This window comes from Pristiophorus japonicus, chromosome 15 (genome assembly GCF_044704955.1).
Source record: "Pristiophorus japonicus isolate sPriJap1 chromosome 15, sPriJap1.hap1, whole genome shotgun sequence".
NCBI lineage: Eukaryota > Metazoa > Chordata > Chondrichthyes > Pristiophoridae > Pristiophorus > Pristiophorus japonicus.
This window is the reverse complement of record NC_091991.1, coordinates 39571162-39590456: the sequence shown is the minus strand read 5'-3', so window position 1 is coordinate 39590456 and position 19295 is coordinate 39571162. Positions and strand designations below refer to the sequence as shown.

Genomic DNA, 19295 nt, shown 5'->3' with positions numbered 1-19295 from the left:
TTGAATCTCAGAGCTAACTACCCCTATCAATTCTGCAGCTGTATCCAATAGTATCTTGGCCTGAGATAGCCATGTTCATTTAATCTTCATTTAGGAGATTTGTAAGGAAGCTATTGGTCATTCCTTCAGAAAGGTGAGAAACAGATGACATAATGTGGACTATTAAAGCACCCGCTGTGTTTGTAATAACCCATTTAAAACTAAATAAATAAAGCTTCCCAATTAAATAGTCTTTGTGTTAATGTAAGACCATTGGGGTATTCTAAATTGAATCTGCAGGGAGACAGCAGTAAATATATTATCACCACAAGTCAGAGCATAACTCGCTTGTGGAAATAATGTCCTACTTCATTTCCCTCCACAGCATGTCATGTATTTATTTTACTTTTTATAAATATGTATTTTCACAACAGCTCATGAGAACATATTTTCTAGAAGTCATTTCACCAGCGAGTTCCAAATCCAATCATATTAAGTTCTGTAGTACTTAGGAGGGAAAACTAGAGGGTAAAGCAGCCCCTGTGTCTTCTCTCGCACTGCTGAAAGCAACCAAATTAAAAGCACCATGTGCAGGAGTCTGGGGAGTAGGCTGCCTGCAGCTGCATTGTCAGATAATGGGTTGAACTAAAAGAGTTGTAACATAGAACGAGCTGAAATGAAAAGAAAAAAACAAAGTGAGTAAAAACCAATCCCAAACAAAGAAATAATGACAGAGTGTAGGATGGAGAGTTCTGCAGCATTGACAGATGTCTCTGGCCATAATCTTGTTATTATTACATTAAGATGCACTCCAGCTTCCTCATTTTTATCCCAAGAGCAAGTGGTCATTGTTGGTGTGAGCAGTAATGCTGTTGTACCAAATATATAATGGGACGTTTATTTATTTTGGTTTCCACTTCTAACTCTTTGTAATCCCGGTAAATGAGTAAATAGGTGAGGGAGATTGTCAAATGGAGACTTTGTAAAGCCCTGCCTTTCTGTAGTGCCAGACTGGTTATTGAACACTTGGCTGTTAATTCAGATCAAGGGGCAAGTGAGCCATATATCCACTTGAGTATGGAATACATCCCTTGCAGCCTTCTGGGCAAGACACACTTTGTATTCACTGTGACATCAGTTCGTGCAAATTTGTAATAGTTACAAAAAAAGGAGAAATTGAAGAAAGCACAGAATCGATGAATTCTCTCAGGGCTACAGTAATCTAATAATTTCTCAAATCATTTTTTTAAATTCCAATGTCGTTCAAATGAAGCTCTTCAGTAGCTGTCAGTTTATCTAACATTACAACATAATATTTATCCTTTTACAAAGATAGAGAATGTTTTTGTAAATGCACATTTTTAAAAGAAAACCATACTTTGAAAGTGTAAAATATTTTCCAGGTACCCTTAGGGCTAATTTACAGCATTCTTTGACTAAAGTAAAGAAATGGTTGTTATTTTTTAAGATTGAGTTTTGGTGCAGGAAAGTAACTGAAGGATGGAGCAGTTCAATCAGCCATGATCTCATTGAATGGAGGAACAGGCTCGAGGCGCTGAATGGCCTACTCCTGTTCCTGGGTTTCTAGGTAAATGGCTGTCCTAATCTCTGAAAACATACTTGTACATACAGGATGTTCTGTCTTTCAGGGCGGGACACAAACGTATTAGTTTATATTAAAAGAAGATTGGCAATGTGTTCGAGAAAACTGGGAAGGACAAGAGAAGCAGTGAAAATGATGCGAGATGTGAGTAAAAGTAGACATTGTCAGAACATTGTGAATGTGGCAGGTTGCATGTGATACTCTGTTTAAAAGGGCTAAATGCTTGAACTGACTATCAGAAAGGAGGAGTATTCATACTCAGTCAGCAATCTGAAGATAGTGTGACCAGTTCCACCAGTCATTTGAGGCTGCTGTGAACTCTGGGACATTCCAGGCCGTGTCCAGTAATAACATTTAAACAACATTGCCCAGAGCACATGACTGAGAACATGCAGAAGTCAATGTGATATCATTGCCACTTGATGCTCTCCTTCTGGGCTATTTATCATGATGTATTCAAACAGTTGCAAGCCCCCAAAAATGGGCATCATATGGATTTCAAATTAAAAATGTTCCTCCAGAATAATTTTTGTAGCATGTTCTGCTTCTCTATACAACAACAACAAAACAATAAATATCACAATTTGAGCCCTTTGCTACATATTGTACCAGTCTCCTTCAGTAAGCCATTGATCTGTGACCTCAACATTATATACAGCAGATTAAGTACTTTAAAGAAGAGCAAAATAAACCATTCACATCTATTGAAGTTAGATTCTGGGACTCAAGCAAACGTGCTGAACAGACTAATCCAGTCTGTGCCAATTATAACATAGATATGTATATATGCCGCAGGATCAGCACAGAATCCAAAATCAAACTTGCATTTACTGATTTAAAAACTTAGTCTGTGAAATTCGGCCCATTGGCGCCGGCTGCTAAGGCCGGTTTCGGTGAAAAGATGGCGGCTGTCTTACTTCTGCCCGTTTCCAGCGCAGAAGGCCGGCGGCGCCATTTTGAGCAGATCGTCAGTGTTGCCTTGCCTGTGCTCGCTGCAAATATGGAAATTAGCCAGATTGTGACGTCAGTGTGCAATGCTGAATTGACGCAGAACCTACTATTTTGGACATCACCGCTCCTTTTAATGCCCTCTCCAAAGCACACACAGCAGAACGTGTACAACAGACCTCCCCTCCCCCCCCCCCCCCCCCCCAGCTCCTTAAAGGGGCACGCGCAATTTTCAGGTAAGTTTACATTTTTGCTTTTGTACTGGTTTCTTTACATTTTATTTGAGTAGTGGCTTGGTGTAAGACATTTAAAAAGTTGTTAAAGTTTGAAAGGAGTGCAGGAAGAGCTGCTAGACATTTTCAAGGCTTTGGCTCTTAAAGGAAGGCCTGTAAGAACACCACTTGCCCCCAGTCCTGGGGGCTTTAGTTGTCGTGCCCCTTGGGCTGCAGCATGACATGGAGATGGAGCAGAGGCAGCAAATGGGACAAGCTGCTTGCAGAGTGAGGAGGAGGAAGCGGAAGAAGGTGGCAACCCAGACAGCCCCTTTCTGGCCGGGATATCCAGAATGGAATGATCCGACTGCGGTACAAGTGAACACATCCCCAATTCCCCTTTCACCATTAGTGACAACCTTACCTTACCTCTCTCACTGACCATCACAGCGTCCTCATGGCCATAATGCTGAAATAAAAGTCACCACAAAGCATACTTTCCAATCCAACTTTATCCATATACGCATCCAATATTACATCAAAAAATCAACTAATCACCCTTGTGCATTCCCTTAGTGACTGTCTTGCGTGTGCCTTTGCCTATCCTAGCAATGTTAATGCAGTGCTATCCCAGTGGCTGCAGCATCGCTGGTGGAATGCTGATGACTTTCAGTAGGGGACACTGTAGATGGCCTTGCAGGACGATCTCGAAGAGCTGATGGCTGGAAGTATGAAATCGAGTGACAGTGTTTCTTCTTTTTCTTCTTCACTCTTCTCTCCCTCTTCTTGGTCAACCACTGGCTGGGCAGGCTGGATGTCTTGGGTGTCTGAAATAAGGAAGGCACAAGGGTAGGGTTGTGATGAGGGGAGGGGGTAAAGCAAGAGGTGCATGCTTACACCATGTGCACCTTGTAAATTAGAAGAAATTGTGGGATGAGGGGGAAGTGGTATGTGAGAAGGAGGGTAACGTATGAGATACTGGCATCTTGTAATCTTTCAGCCCCGCTGCTGGCCAAGAGCTCAGCCATGCCCCTGCCAAGAATGGCCAGTGTTGTCTCCTCCAAGGGGGTGAGCTGAAGCTAGGAATGTGAGGTGTGCCTCGTGTTTGATAGAGATTGTTGGTCGGTGAGTGATGGGGGGTGTCATGCATCGAGCAGTGTGTGAGGCTAATGGTGCAGTTGGTATGAGATGGCTTTTGAAGCTGCATTCACTGACCTTGACCATCGTATGAAGTCATGAAACTTGTTTGGGCACTGGAGCCAGATCCTGGGGGTGACACAAGACTTGGCTCCAGTGCTCAAAGTAAGCTTTTAAGTAAAGTAGCCTTGCACGAACATCAAGATCTTGGGCCCACTGCTGAACGCACAGCCTGTCAGCAGCACATTTAGCTCTGGGCTGTGCACTATAACTATTGTAATTAGCAGGCAGCACGAATTTGATGTGCTGCCTGAGCCCCTTTGAACGGGCGCAGAATATCACGCATCGTGGTGCCCTTGCCTGTTTATCAGCACTCTCGAACTTCACCCCTTTCAATTATCAACACAAATGGACAAAAGTTCTGATGTTTTGAAGATACATAACCCAAATGGGTCAATTTAATTTGCAATATTTTAATATTTTTTTTAAATCTCTAGCTTATTACCGATTTCTCAGTGTAACTCTCAGTCTGATTGTTTTACAGTTGATGAAGGAATTCCCTCTCCTCAGCATGTTCAACATACATGAAAATTTACTGGAGGCACTTTTAGAGCTCCAGGCCTATGCTGATGTGCAAGCAGTTTTAGCAAAATATGATGGTGAGTCCGTGTTAACTGTTACAATCTGAGCAATTTTACATCTTGGAGGAAAGATGAGAAAATACTTGGTAATATTTTGATTTAACAACAACAATAAGTTGCATTTATACAGCGCATTTCATATCGTAAAATGTCCCCAGATGCTTCACAGGAGTGTTAATGATATTGTCTGATATCAAATAAGTGCAGAAATACTTCTTTGAGCTTTTTCCTCAGTCAGGGTCTGAAGGTGCTATTCGTGTTCATATTTCTACCTTTATTTCCAAATGATTTTTCCTATCCCCAGTTTTCTCCCCAGCTCTCCTCAATCATAGAATCATAGAAATTTATGTCATTTGGTCCATGGTGTCTGCGTCAGCCGGAAAAGAGCTATTCTGCTTAATCCCACTTTCCAGCTCTTGGTCCGTAGCCCTGTAGGTTACGGCACTTCAAGTGCACATCCAAGTACTTTTTAAATGTGGAGGGTTTCTGCCTCTACCACCCTTTCAGTCAGTGAGCTCCAGAACTCCCAACCACCATTTGGGTGAAAGAATTTCTCCTCAACTCCCTTCTAAACCTTCTACCAAATACTTTAAATCTATGCCCCCTGGTTATTAACCTCTCTGCTCAGGAAAATAGGTCCTTCCTATCCATTCTATCTAAGTCCCTCATAATGGGCCCAAGTTTCGAGCCGCGCCTAGAACGGCGCAGTCCCGACCTGGACGCCCGTTTTTCGCGCTACAAAGTGCGCCTAAAAAAAACTCCATATTCTCCAGCTCCCTGCAGGTCCTCTGGCCCTCGGCGCAGCGCAGCAGGAGCTGTAGGGGGCGGAGCCAGGTCCCTGCGCTGAAAACAGTGCCGGGACCTCTGCACATGCGCGCTACAGTGGGCACGCAAGTGCAGTAGCTCCAGGCGCCCGAAACTGTGTGGGAGGGGCCGAAGCACGCAGCCCATAGCCCTGGCCCAATGGCCTCACTGGGGCTGCGTGAATAAGGCTCCTCCCACAGCCAGCTCCTGCTTCCTCCCGACCCGACTCGACTCCCGCTTCCCGCCCCCCGCCCCCGGACCCAATCCGACACCGGCACCCCCCCCCCCGCCCCCGGATCGGACCCGACACCCGCTCCCCCCCGCCTCCGGACTGGATCCGACCTGACCTCCCTCCCCCCAACCTGACCTCCCTCTCCCCCCGAACCGAACCGACCTCCCTCCCACCAACCCCCCGACCCGACCCAACGCCACCTACCTGTAAATGCTCGGGCACGGCCCATTCAGCCTCCCTCCCCCTTCTCCTTCCCCCCCCCCCCCCCCAATCTCCTTCTCCCCCCCCCCCCCAATCTCCTTCTCCCCCCCCCCCAATCTCCTTCACCCCCCCCCCCCCCAATCTCCTTCACCCCCCCAACAATCTCCTTCACCCCCCCCCAATCTCCTTCACCCCCCCCCCCAATCTCCTTCACCCCCCCCCCCAATCTCCTTCACCCCCCCCCCCAATCTCCTTCACCCCCCCCCAATCTCCTTCACCCCCCCCCCCCAATCTCCTTCACCCCCCCCCCAATCTCCTTCACCCCCCCCCCAATCTCCTTCACCCCCCCCCCAATCTCCTTCACCCCCCCCCCAATCTCCTTCACCCCCCCCCCAATCTCCTTCACCCCCCCCCAATCTCCTTTTTCCCCCCCCAATCTCCTTTCCCCCCCCAATCTCCCTTCCCCCCCCAAATCTCCTTTCCCCCCCCTTCTTCCCCCTCCCCCTTCTCCCCCATCCCTCCCTCTTCTCTCCCATCCCTCCCTCTGCTCCCCCCCCTCTCCTCCCCCTCCCCTCGCTGTCAGAAACACAGACACTGACAGACAGAGAATGAGAGACACACTGAGGGGGGCATCCCAGCACGTTGTTGGAGGGCTCCCGGTGCTGCAAATCGGTAAGTAGAGAATGTTTTATTTATTGATTTAAAAAAAAAAAAATTATTTCTTATTAATTTTTTTTGATTGATTTATTGGTTTATTTATCATTTATTATTGATGATGGCTCTTTATTTGTAAAACTGAAGTGTTTAATGTTTGTAAACTTCCCTTTAAACACCCCCCCCCCCCACCCCACCATTCCCTACGCCTGATTTTCTAAAGTGTAGACAAGGTTTTTTCGAGCGTACAAAAATCTTCACTTACTCCATTCTAAGTTAGTTTGGAGTAAGTTTTCACTCACAAAACTTTGAAATCAGACGTAAGTGGCCGGACACGCCCCCTTTTGAAAAAAAAAATTTTGTTCCAAAGTGAAACTGTTCTAACTGACTAGAACTGGAGCAAACTAAATGACGAGAATTCCGATTTCTAAGATACTCCGTTCTACACCAGTTGCTCCTAAAAATCAGGAGCAAATCATGTGGAAACTTGGGGCCAATATTATACACCTCGATGCTGAACCTTGCTGAGGGTACAGCTCCACAGACACTGGCAGCCTTTCAGTACCTTACCCACTTATAGGTAAAACCAGACTATAAGTATTGCAAGCTATTCATTCATGGAGGGTATGTCAGCTGAACTCAATCATGTTTCCCACCCGACATCCACAAATGTAAAGTTGCCAGCGGGGCTCCCTGGAAAACCAGCAGCATTGCGAATCTAGGCAATTTCTTTCTTCTCCCTAACCCAGGAGTGTAATACAGTGCTCCACTTGCTGCTGTGGTAGAGAGAAGCTAACTCAGCACAGAACAGAGATCAAGCTTGGGAACCTTTAGGCTGAATGTCTTAGTACAGAACCATGTGGTGCATTTTCCAACTCAGCCACGGGGGGATACACCTGGAGTTATTTTTAAGTTACGAATTAAATTCATATTGCATGTGAGAGTGGGAGGGTCATGATCAGCAGGAATGACTGTGATTTTTGAAGGCCAGTCTGTATCAGAAAGGTGAGGGACTTTTTAAAGCTTTGGTGTTTGTGAAGGAATGGACCCAAAATATGAAAAAGAACTGCCTATTTCACTTATAATGCCTAAACTTTGTTGTATTTTTGAAACCATTACATCTGCAGTTTTTGTGTCATATTTCAGTGTAGGACTGAAATGTAGTATTTGTTTATATGCCAGCCAATTAATTGTTGCCATGTTGGTGTGAGCTAGTTGCCAAGGTGATCGGTTAATCTTTACCTCATTCTGCTATTGGGCAGCTAACTCCACTCTGCTTTTTAGTATTTAATCAAGAAATGTTTTTCTGAGTAGAAAAATGTTCAATATCTGTTTTAATTATAAATATAAAACAATGATTATTCATCAGGTTAAAGCAGCGAGTGACACAGACCAGGGCAGTCTTTGGGTCAATCCTTAATCTTTGGTGTGGTAACTGATCTCAGCAGTGTGCTGGAAGGTGTGTTCTAATTGCCTCTGGCACCCTTGAGTCAGGGACGGGAAAATCTGCTGGGTTATTCGTTCGAAGGATGGGGTTGGGTTTAGCTCTGATGCCCTCAGTGATTGAATGGCCTGCAGACACTCATTGTTTAATGCCGGCATTGATGGCCACATGGGTGAAGTACCAGAGGGTGAGCAGTACTCAAGGAATCATATCTCCTCAAGGAGAGGAAAAAGACAAGGGGAGAAAATTGGCAGAGAAAGGATGATTACAAGTATTGAGCTACTCGGCTGTGTTCCACAATGGTCATTAATAGATTCATTACCTATTGTTTTGATTGGATGGACAGTTGGTACCGATTCCTGATGAGGTCTCACATTCTATTTTAAAATTGCACTGATTGAATGAAAAGGGACCAGATTTATCTGAAATTTTGGCTATATTGTCAGAACTGCAAGATGCATAGAGAAAGAGCCGCCCAGGCTGCTTGTACAGACCACTAAGCAGACAGCTTACTGCAAGACCCAAGCACCAAACTATTCAGTACAAGAGTATGCACTTTCTGCCAGTAGAACGTCTGACATGTCCAGGTATTTAAAAGAAAAATCGAAGCAAACATTTAGTAGTCTTTGGCCCCAATATTAGTAGGAAGCTCCTACCCTTGTGGGTTAGATTGTTGAAACCAGATTCCAACACTAACTCTCAATATAAGCAGAGTTTAATAGGCTGAACTCTAACCACGTAGCTACACCTGGAGACCTTGTTTACACAACAGCACTTTATTCCAGAATCCAGGTGGGCAACTTTTGCATTTAGTCCCAAGCAGTTCACATTTGCAAAGGATTATTAATGGCATCATGCTTGCTGTCATCGATGGCCGTGCCTTCGGCTGCCTGGGTCCTAAGCTCTGGAACTTCTTCCCTAAACCTCTCCGCCTCTCTACCTCTCTTTCCTCCTTCAAGATGCTCCTTAAAACCTATCTCTTTGACCAAGTTTTTGGTCATCTTCCGTAACTTCTTATCTGGCTCGATGTCAAATTTACTTTTGTGTCTTATAACACTCATGTGACGCGCCTTGAGAAGTTTTACTACGTTAAAGGCGCTTTATAAATATGTTGTTGTTGTTCATGCTTGAGTTTAGCAATATGTGGACTGCATGGCTATAACTCATGACTTCGATCTGAATTCAGACTGAAATAATTTGGAGTTGATCCACCAGAAGCCCTTCTAATTTGCCCCATTTTCCAGTCTGTATCTTAATCTTCAACAGTATCTACCAGCTCCACGACTCCTACCACCAAGAGCAACATTCACTCCAGGTCACACACCATCCTGACTTGGACCTGTATTGCTGTTACTTCATTGTTGCCGGGTCAAAATCCTGGAATTCCAACCAAACACCATCTTGTGAGCAGCATCACCACAAGGATTGCAGCAGTTCAAGAAGGCACCACCTTCTTAGGACAATAAAGGAGAGGCATTAAATCCTGCCTTGCCAGTGTCACCCACATTCTGAGAACAAATAAAACTAAAGATCCTAGTCTAGATCAAGCGTGAATTTGCAGAAATTCTGAGTATGTTTAAAATTACGTCTTAAGTACCAGTAGGCATATCAGAACATCTGGCTCCTTAAGTTCAAGTTAACAGAAAATATTTTAGCTTTAAGTTTTATGAAAAGAAAGTTTTTATTTGATTAATTTTTTTAAGGTGGGTTCAAATTGATGGAAGTTGTGCATTCATTTCAGAAGTTGAGGTATAGATACCTAGGTCTCTGAAGACTTGGTGGATGTTCTGTAGTCGTGATATACGGCTCGGAAGATGTTTTTTCACAAACAAAATATTTCCAATGTCACATAAACTGTTAACAGTGGGAAAATATTAAAAGTGCAGTTTATGATCAGCACAGACTGACAATCTCATTTTAATACTTAGAGTTATTTTTATACTTTAAAGATTTTGAAACTCTGCAGAACACAATAAACCAATAGAAATAACCAACACATTCAAACCCATGTAAGGTAATCCAGGCACCATGAATAGATGACTGATACACTCATAATAAACGGTCAGACTGAGTACTGTGTGTAATGAGCAGGTGTGAACTTAGCTCCTTTATTAAGGTTCCAGAGTGCAGGTACCTCGTGTGTGGCCTGCTTATATACTGTGCTCCCAAGGGATGCTGGGATCCCTTGGGACTCCAACAGGTAGGCCCTCTGATAGTCAGGTGTGATGCAGGTTACAAGGGGTTACAGACATAACATCGTCAGTGTGAGCAAGATGATCCATTTTCGTCTATGATGGGTTATTTATTGGATTCTTTCTGCATGGTGTGCTGTGTTTTAGACCAGTTGGGACAAATGATAAAAAGAACTTCTGAACAATAGTATTAATTGAGAGCAAGTGTTTTGTGGAAAAATTCACTTTATCATTAGAGAAATTAAGTATCTTGATTTTTGTGGTGCGCTGAGATCATATAATCATGGTTTCTTCTTTCTTTTGTGACAGATATTAGCTTACCAAAGTCAGCAACAATATGTTATACAGCGGCACTACTTAAAGCACGAGCAGTCTCCGACAAGTAGGTATCATCAAAGCTGTTAATACTCGGGTAATGTCAAGATTGAAATTTCTGATCAAAAAGACTGAAACAGATTAAAGGTGTAAGATTCATTTCTTCTACAGAGTGAAAAATATCAAAATAGATATTTAAACCATTCTGAACATGTCTCACTTCAAACAAGTGAAGGACATTCGACAGATATAGGAGTGGTTACAAAACTATAATCTCATCTCATTGTCCAGTATAGGGCTGAAACTCATTAAATGTTGTGCTCGTGGTTTATGACATATCTGAACTTGACAATGAGATTTATCCCATCAGTCTCTCCCACGGATCCATTATTTATTCTGTATATAAACCATCTGATAGATTGACGGTTCAAATAGAGATCGGTCCTCAGAACTGAAAAAGTAAGGCCAGATAATAGTCCCTTTATAGGACGGATCAAACGAAGGGGGAGAGAGAGAAACAAAAGGCAAAGTCACATGTCAATGGAATGGAAAATCAGACGTGCTGTAGAACGGGCAGCTGATCTGCTACCGTCAGTTTTCTGATGGTGCTCAAACTAAAAATTACCCCCTGATACTGTTTTGGGGCAACAGTCACTTATGACATTTTTTAAACTTCTGTAAGGGTTGAGCAATACCACATGGTGCAATCAGATGTACAGAGTCCCTGTCCTGTGTTACTAGACTTCCGGTAGCCCCGTGTGTCATCTTGTATGTTCTTCAGTGATTCACAGAGCCGAGTGGTTTCATGATATAAATTGTGATGAACGGTTTTGCTGTTGTAGATTCTCACCAGAGGCTGCCTCCAGGCGAGGGCTGAGTACAGCAGAGATGAATGCTGTAGAAGCAATACACAGGGCAGTAGAATTTAACCCACATGTACCCAAAGTGAGTGGTTGTTATTTTCTCCATTAGCTCTCATGCTAATAGCTTTTTTTTGAAAATGCTAATTTTAATGCTTCTGTGGAATATAATTGGCTTGCAATGTGTCAGTCGAGAATGCATTAAATAGAGTTGTTTCTAGTTGTGGAGATGTGGAAGGCAATGAGAGAAATCTCTGTGATTGACCTGTCTCTCTACAACTGACAGTTAAATTAATTCTAAAATAGTGCTATTAAACATTTGATGCCTGACAAGTTTAATAGCAGATTTAGTCAGTTTGCATGACAGAAATTATTTCATGTGAAACATGATCAGGTTTCAAAAATTAATAACTGTATTTACAATCCACATTCATCCAACACAGTGCCTTTTTAAAAAATGATTTTTACATTTTTTTTTAGTATTTATTAGAAATGAAAAGTTTAATACTGCCACCAGAACATATTTTGAAGAGAGGAGACAGTGAAGCAATAGCGTATGCATTCTTCCATCTTCAACACTGGAAACGGGTAGAAGGAGCTCTCAACCTATTACATTGTACCTGGGAGGGAAGTAAGTGCCTTTTAGAAGTAGTTTATCTGAATTATTTAATCCCACTCCAGTGTACTTCATTAGTTCTGTGATGTATTCCTTTCCCAGTTAAATTGCTACGGTCATTACCATAGTCCTGACGACCGCCACAAGTCCAAAGTCTGCTAATTGGAATGTACCAGTTGAAATGAAATTCTCCAATTTATCAGATTACTCCTGTTAAGTGAACTCAATTGTTGCCTTTGAAAATGTCCCCACCATCTCCATGAAATTGCCTTGCTTGTAAGAAAGAACGAACTTGCATTTATATAGTGACTTTCATGTCCTCAGGACTTCCCAAAGCGCATTATAAGCAATGAAGTATTTCTGAAGTATAGGCCCCAAGTTTCGACATGATTTGCTCCTGATTTTTAGGAGCAACTGGTGTAGAACGGAGTATCTTAGAAATCGGAATTCTCGCCATTTAGTTTGCTCCAGTTCTAGTCAGTTAGAACAGTTTCACTTTGGAACAGAATTTATTTTTCAAAAGGGGGCGTGTCCGGCCACTTACGCCTGTTTTCAAAGTTTCGGCAGTGAAAACTTACTCCAAACTAACTTAGAATGGAGTAAGTGAAGATTTTTGTACGCTCGAAAAAACTTTGTCTACACTTTAGAAAATCAGGCGTAGGTTACAAATCAGGCTACAAATCAGGCGTAGGTTACAAATCAGGCGTAGGGAATGGGGGCGGGGGGGGGTTTAAAGGGAAGTTTACAAACATTAAACACTTCAGTTTTACAAATAAAGAGCCATCATCAATAATAAATGATAAAAACATCAATAAATCAACCAATAAATCAATCAAAAAAAATTAATAAGAAATATATTTTTTTAAATCAATAAATAAAACATTTTCTACTTACTGACTGCAGCACCGGGAGCCCTCCAACAGTGTGCTAGGATGCACCCCCCCAGTGTGTCTCTGTCTCTCTGTCTGTCTGTGTGTGTCTCTCATTCTCTGTCTGTCAGTGTCTGTGTTTCTGACAGCGAGGGGAGGGGGAGGGAGGGGGGAGAAGGGGGAGGAGGGAGAAGGGGGGAGGGGAGAAAGGAGATGGGGGGGAAAGGAGATGGGGGGGGGGAAAAGGAGAAGGGGGGGGAAAGGAGAAGGGGGGGGGAAAGGAGAAGGGGGGGGAGGCTGAACGGGCCGGGCCCGAGACTTCGGGCAGATTTACAGGTAGGTGGCGTCGGGTCGGGGGGGGGCGCGGGTCAGGGGGGTGATGGGAGGGAGGTCGGTTCGGTTTGGGTCGGGGGGAGGGAGGGAGAGGGAGGTCAGATCGGGTCCAGTCGGGGGGGGTGGGGGGAGAAGCGGGAGTCAGGTCGGTGTCGGGTCCAGTCCGGAGGCGGGGGGCGGGGGAGTGGGAGTCGGGTCGGGTCCAGTCCGGGGGGGGGGGAAGCGCGAGTCATGTTGGTGTCGGGTCTGGTCCGGAGGCGGGGGGTGGGAAGCGGGAGTCGAGTCGGGTCGGGAGGAAGCAGGAGCTGGCTGTGGGAGGAACCTTATTCACGTAGCCCCAGTGAGGCCATTCGGCCAGGGCTATGGGTTGCGTGCTTCGGCCCCTCCCACACAGTTTCGGGCGCCTGGAGCTACTGCACATGCGCGCCCACTGTAGCACGCATGTGCAGAGATCCCGGCACTGTTTTCAGCGCAGGGACCTAGCTCCGCCCCCTACAGCTCCTGCTGCGCTGCGCCGAGGGCCAGAGGACCTGCAGGGAGCTGGAGAATCTGGAAATTTTTTTTAGGCGCACTTTGTGGCGCGAAAAACGGGCGTCCAGGTCGGGACTGCACCGTTCTAGGCGCGGCTCGAAACTTGGGCCCATAGTCACTGTTGCTATGTGGGAAACACGGCAAGATCCCACAGACAGCAATGAGATAATAACCAGATAATCTCTTTTTAGTGATGTTGATTGAAGGCTAAATATTGGCCAGGACACCGGGGAGAACTTCCCTGCTCATTTTTGAAATAGTGCAATAGGATCCTTTACATCCACCTCATCCGAAAGACAGCACCTCTGATAGTGCAACCATCCTTCAGTACTGCACTAAAGTGTTATCCTAGATTTTTGTGCTCAAGTCTCTGGAATGGGACTCGAACTCATAACCTTCTGACTCAGAGGTGAGAGTGCCACCGAGAGTGAACTACAGGCACCTCAAAGCACAGGCGAAGTACCACCAACGCTGCCTCCGCAAGATCACAAGAGTGTACAGAGCACAATTTCAAAAATTTGCAGCTGACACAAACCTCGGAAGTATAGTGAATAGTGAGGAGGATAGAGATAGATTTCAAGCAGACATAGACAGGCTGGTGGAATGGGCGGACACGTGGCAGATAAAATTTAACGCGAAAAAGAGCAAAGTGATACATTTTGGAAGAACGAGGGAAGGCAATATAAACGAAAGGGTACAATTCTAAAGTGGGTGCATGAACAGAGAGACCTGGGGGTATATGTACACAAATCGTCGAAGGTGACAGGGCAGGTTGCGAAAGCGGTTAAAAAAGCATACGGGATCCTTGGCTTCATAAGTAGAGACATAGGTGCCGAAATTGCCCCTTTTTTTAAAAGAGCCGTGATCGGCCACGAATCGGTAATGACTCTCTGCCTAGTCGGTGCACAGTAAAGACCTTTTTTGATGCCCTACCTGGGTTTTCTAGCAGTAATCGCTACTGCTCCGACTGCTCCTGCCCCGCCGGGCATGCGCGGACTAACTGCCGGCAACCACCTTTCGGCGATCCGCACGGGAAATTGCCCCGCGGGAGCGCCGCCGCCGGTCGGTGAAATTGACAGCTTTCCCCTGCGGGAAAAGGGAGGGCGCACTGCCGCGGACAGTGTGTTATTTTATTTGTTGGCCGGCGGTCAGGTCAGCCCGACATTGATGCCCACGGGTTCGGCCAGGCCGCCAATAGGCAGCCCGGCACACCCTCTTGGCCGCTGGCCCAACCAAAACCCTCCCCGGTGGCCTAGTGGACCTAATTTAAAAGTATGCAGAGTTCGCAGCGGCTCTCCCCTTTAACTGTAACGCGGCACCTCCGCATCGTGCTGACATTATCTGCTGCCGCAGCGCTGATGACTGGGCTGAGCGGCTGACCCGACCGAAGGCCACTTCTGCCCTGCACCTGCCCAGAGCACCGCCCCCCGCTTGGAAAAAAAATTCCAAGTGCTGAATTTTGCCGGATTGGGGGCAGAGAAAAACCAAAGGTCAGGAAGTGCGCCCCATTTGGGGCGGGGCTCGATTTCAGCCCCATAGAGTACAAAAGTGTGGAAATTATGATGACCCTTTATAAACTGGAGCATTTTGTCCAATTCTGGGTACTGCACTTCAGGAAGGATATGAAGGCCTTAAAGAGGGCGCAGAAAAGATTTACAAAAATGGTTCCAGGGATGAGGGACTTCAGTTACGTGGATAGACACGAGAGGCTGGGGTTGTTCTCCTTAAGAGCAGAGATGGTTGAGGGAAGATTTGATAGAGGTGTTCAAGTTCATGAGGGGTCTAGACAGATTAGATAGAGAGAAACTGTTCCCATTGGCGGAAGGGTCGAGAACCAGAGGACACAGATTTAAGGTGATTGGCAGAAGAACCAAAGGCGACATGAGGAAATACTTTTTACCGCAGCGAGTGGTTAGGATCTGGAATGCACTGCCTGAAAGGGTGGTGGGGGGAGATTCAGTTGTGGCTTTCAAAAAGGAATTGGATAAGTACCTGAAGGAAAAGAATTTGCAGGGCTATGGGGAAAGGGCAGAGGGAGTAGAACTAGCTAAATTGCTCTTGCAGAGAGCAGGCATGGGCTCAATGGCCCAAATGGCCTTCCTCTGTGATGTAACATTCTAAGATTCTATCATTTTTGATCTGCAATTTGTTGCAATTGATGTGTGAAAACCCAGAACTTGCGATCTGTTAAGGTATGCCTTGACAGATCTACCGAACAGACTGAGAAATCACTTTCACTGGTGCAGAACTGGACTATTTGCCCAACTACTGCCCAGAAATTCCTCACGAAACTCTTACAGCTAGTAAAATCATGGGGAATTAAACCCACATCCACCACTGCAGTTCCAATGTGCACCTTAAATGTAAAATATGCAATTAATAGGAGCAATAAAATATGATGATCCGCCTTCTGAATATTATTACTATAGTTAATAATGATTGTCAAATGTGGGGGTCTGAGAGACATTACTGTTCTTATTTTTAGCTTTAAATGTGGCTCTGAGATTTGCTGATGGCAGGCCTAGGTCAGAAAATGGGACCATGCTGCTGAATTTTGCAACACATGGTTTTTGAGACTAGAAGACTCATTCAAGTGTAACATTTTTATTAAATCAGGTCCCATGCTGAATTCCACAACTTTGGGTGAGACTTCACCCCATAGTGTTCCTTGCCTGTATAAAATGGGCACATGACAACTAAATAAAATAAGGTTGCTGGTGTTTGAGTGAATGTTGAAGTTTTTGGAGGCATTGAACATCTTGCATTCATTGCCTTCCTGTGTACTTATGCCTTTTAAGTATCAGCCAGTGGTTCAATGGGTAGTACTCTCGCCTTTGAGTCAGAAGGTTTGGGTTCAAGTCCCACTCCAGAGACTTGAGCACAAAAATCTAGGCTGACACTCCAGCGCAGTACTGAGGGAGTGCTGAACTGTCAGAGGTGCTATCTTTCAGATGAGACGTTAAACCGAGGCCCCTCAGTATGTTCTCTCAGTTGGATGTAAAAGATCCCATGGTACTATTTCGAAGAAGAGCAGAGGAGTTACCCCTGATGTCCTGGCCAATATTTATCCCTCAATCAACTTCACTAAAACAGGTTATCTGGTCATTATCACAGTGCTGTTTTGTGGGACCTTGCTGTGCGCAAATTGGCTGCTGCGTTTCCTACATTACAACAGTGACTACATTTCAAAAAGTACTTCATTGGCTGTAAAGTGCTTTGGGATGTCCAGTGGTCATGAAAGTTTTTTTTGCCAAGCCTTCAATTTGCAGCCAACACTTTACTGCTGCTCCCAGGAGAAGAACGAAAGGTCACTGCCCTTTAAACACCAGGAGGAGCTCTTTAAGAGCAGCTGGCTTGTTCAGTTTTGCAACTTATGTCCATCCATTGCCAGATCCCCTGCTCGTAACTTCCATGCGCTGTTAGATGATTCAAATGAAGTGGAGGCTTTGTCTTGAAAAGTTTAGGGAAGTAAACCCTCCCTAATTGCTGACGCAGGCCTACCCATACAGTGGGTGAGCATAGATCCAATATTGCGGTGTCTCAAAATCAGGACGTCAAGTGTCCTTTTCTCAAAGCTGCTCAAGGTGAAAGATTTCTCCTGTTAGCCACTTGGTGGCATTGTAGATTGTGTTTCCAGATTGTGATAGGTCAGTTACCACAAAACGCAATGAAGACCAGATCCAGCAGGCAATCCCTGGAGAACATTTTAAAAGCAGTTCTGTTTACAGAAGTTCAGATAGGCTCGTTTTCTTTTCGTGAACCTGTTGGAGTAATATTTCTGATCTTAAATAGAGACAGTTCCGTGCTACTGCTCTGCTTGTTGTTCAGAGCAAACTGTTGGTTACTTTCCTACTTTACCGAATTCAGTCCAGCCACCAACTCAATTTTAGGCCTGAGCTGGTTACAGTTGCTCTGTTGGTTGTATAAGAGTGAAAGTGGTACTTGCTTTTCTGCAAACATTGGCCCATAACATGCTGTCAAGTTAACGGCGAGACTCATTGGCAGTAATTAACAATTAGCACATGGTTAAAAAGAACCTCTGACAGCCAATCCCAGTTTAATTAAATATGCGCAGACCTAAAATGGTTCCAAAACAGGCTCCTTGTACCACTTCAGTCCAGCTCTAACTTTCTGTGGTGAGTTTAGTTAGCACCTGCCGTGCAATTACAGCAACTTCATACTGCTCAAGGTTTTTCAATGGTGAGCCGGACAGTAAACATGAAAATGTTGTGTGCCTCGACAAGCCAAATGGCAAATTCCTGCTCCTATTTCTTATGATACAATCCTTTTAGCTCTACTTTTATCATCGGTGTTCAAAATATCAATTTTATAAATATGCATGGTTGAAACAACGAATGTACTGTATTTTTTAAAATTGTGTGATACCTAAAGAGTGATAAATTTAAACTCCTCAAAAGCACTGAGAGTCAGCTGGCTCTCTTGGGTAAGACTGAACTTCTCACTGAACTCAAACCATTTAATTGTGTAGATGAAGGTATCAAAATAAGTTATCCTCAGAAAAGTATTAAACTAAAATGTAAAGCTAGTTTTAGATGTTAAAAAAAGCTAAAGCCTATGTTCATTTTAACTCGGTGTACTGTGGCTTCAGGTAACAGATCTAAAGTACAAACAGCATGAGGTGTCTTTTGAACATCCCACATACTTTCCTTCTTTGTAGTCTTCGGTATCTCAAGTAAGTTATCAGTTACTGGGTAGCATGGAATTTTCAATATTTACATAGTAAGGGAGCTTTCTGCATTATACTGGGAATTTGTTTTAGGACTAATATAATTTAGTTCATTTTTATATCGTGCATTTAACAATAATGGAATAAAACATTCTTTCCTCAGCTTTCCGAATGATCCCCTATCCCTTGGAAAAAGGTCATCTTTTTTATCCATATCCAATCTGCACAGAGACTGCAGACAGAGAACTGCTGCCATGTAAGTGCATGAAAAAACATGTTTTTATTTACTTAGAAATTTATTTTAATACAGTTATGTTAGTTATTTCTAAATTCCTATTTAGAATTTACATGAACCTGTTTACCTGCAAAACAAAGGTTAACCATTATATCAGGTTTGTTTCTAGTAACCTTTAAACTATGTCTACACACAAAGCTGAAGGATGAATGGACACCCACAATCTGTCTTGTACAGTTGGTTCTGCCATAGAATGTTATAGCAAAGAAACAGGCCATTCACGCTACTAATTCTGCACCATTTCGTCTAACCCCACTCTCCTGCTCAATTCCCAATCCATTTAATATTCTTTTTAAAGCAACTATCTAATTCTCTTTTAAAATAGTTTATGGAATCTACTTTAAGAATGGTTTATGGCAGAGAATTGCACCTTATAATCATCCTCTGTGTAAAGATTTTTTTAAATCTCACTTTTTAATTCTTTTTGTGATAATTTTAAATTTATGTCCTCTGTTTACCATGTTTCCAAGCAGTAGCGACAATCTATCACTATTTACCTTATCATAACCCTTCATAATCTTTAAGACATCTATCGAATCATCCTTTAACCTTGTGAACAAAGCTTTAACTTCACAAGATTTTCTTCATAACTGTAACTGGTAACATCCTAATGAATCCACACTGTATTTGTTCAGTTGCTTTTATATTCTTCCTATAATCGGGGGCACAAAACTGCACATAATACTTTCAACAATGGCCTAACCTAAGGTCTTATACAAGTTCAACATTACCTCCTTGAGTT

The 19295-nt window shown here is 44.0% G+C and overlaps 1 protein-coding gene across 13 annotated transcripts in view; it reads left to right on the top strand.

Annotated features, from left to right (window-relative positions):
• LOC139280710 (suppressor of tumorigenicity 7 protein homolog) overlaps window positions 1-19295 on the top strand; it is a 210304-nt gene that overhangs the window by 172645 nt on the left and 18364 nt on the right. For all 13 annotated transcript variants that reach the window (XM_070900337.1, XM_070900338.1, XM_070900335.1 and 10 more), the window contains 6 exons: window positions 1629-1726; window positions 4424-4538; window positions 10357-10429; window positions 11205-11307; window positions 11703-11853; window positions 18422-18514. In XM_070900337.1, coding sequence (XP_070756438.1) covers window positions 1629-1726; window positions 4424-4538; window positions 10357-10429; window positions 11205-11307; window positions 11703-11853; window positions 18422-18514 — 633 coding nt within the window. The remainder of the gene's footprint in view (window positions 1-1628; window positions 1727-4423; window positions 4539-10356; window positions 10430-11204; window positions 11308-11702; window positions 11854-18421; window positions 18515-19295) is intronic.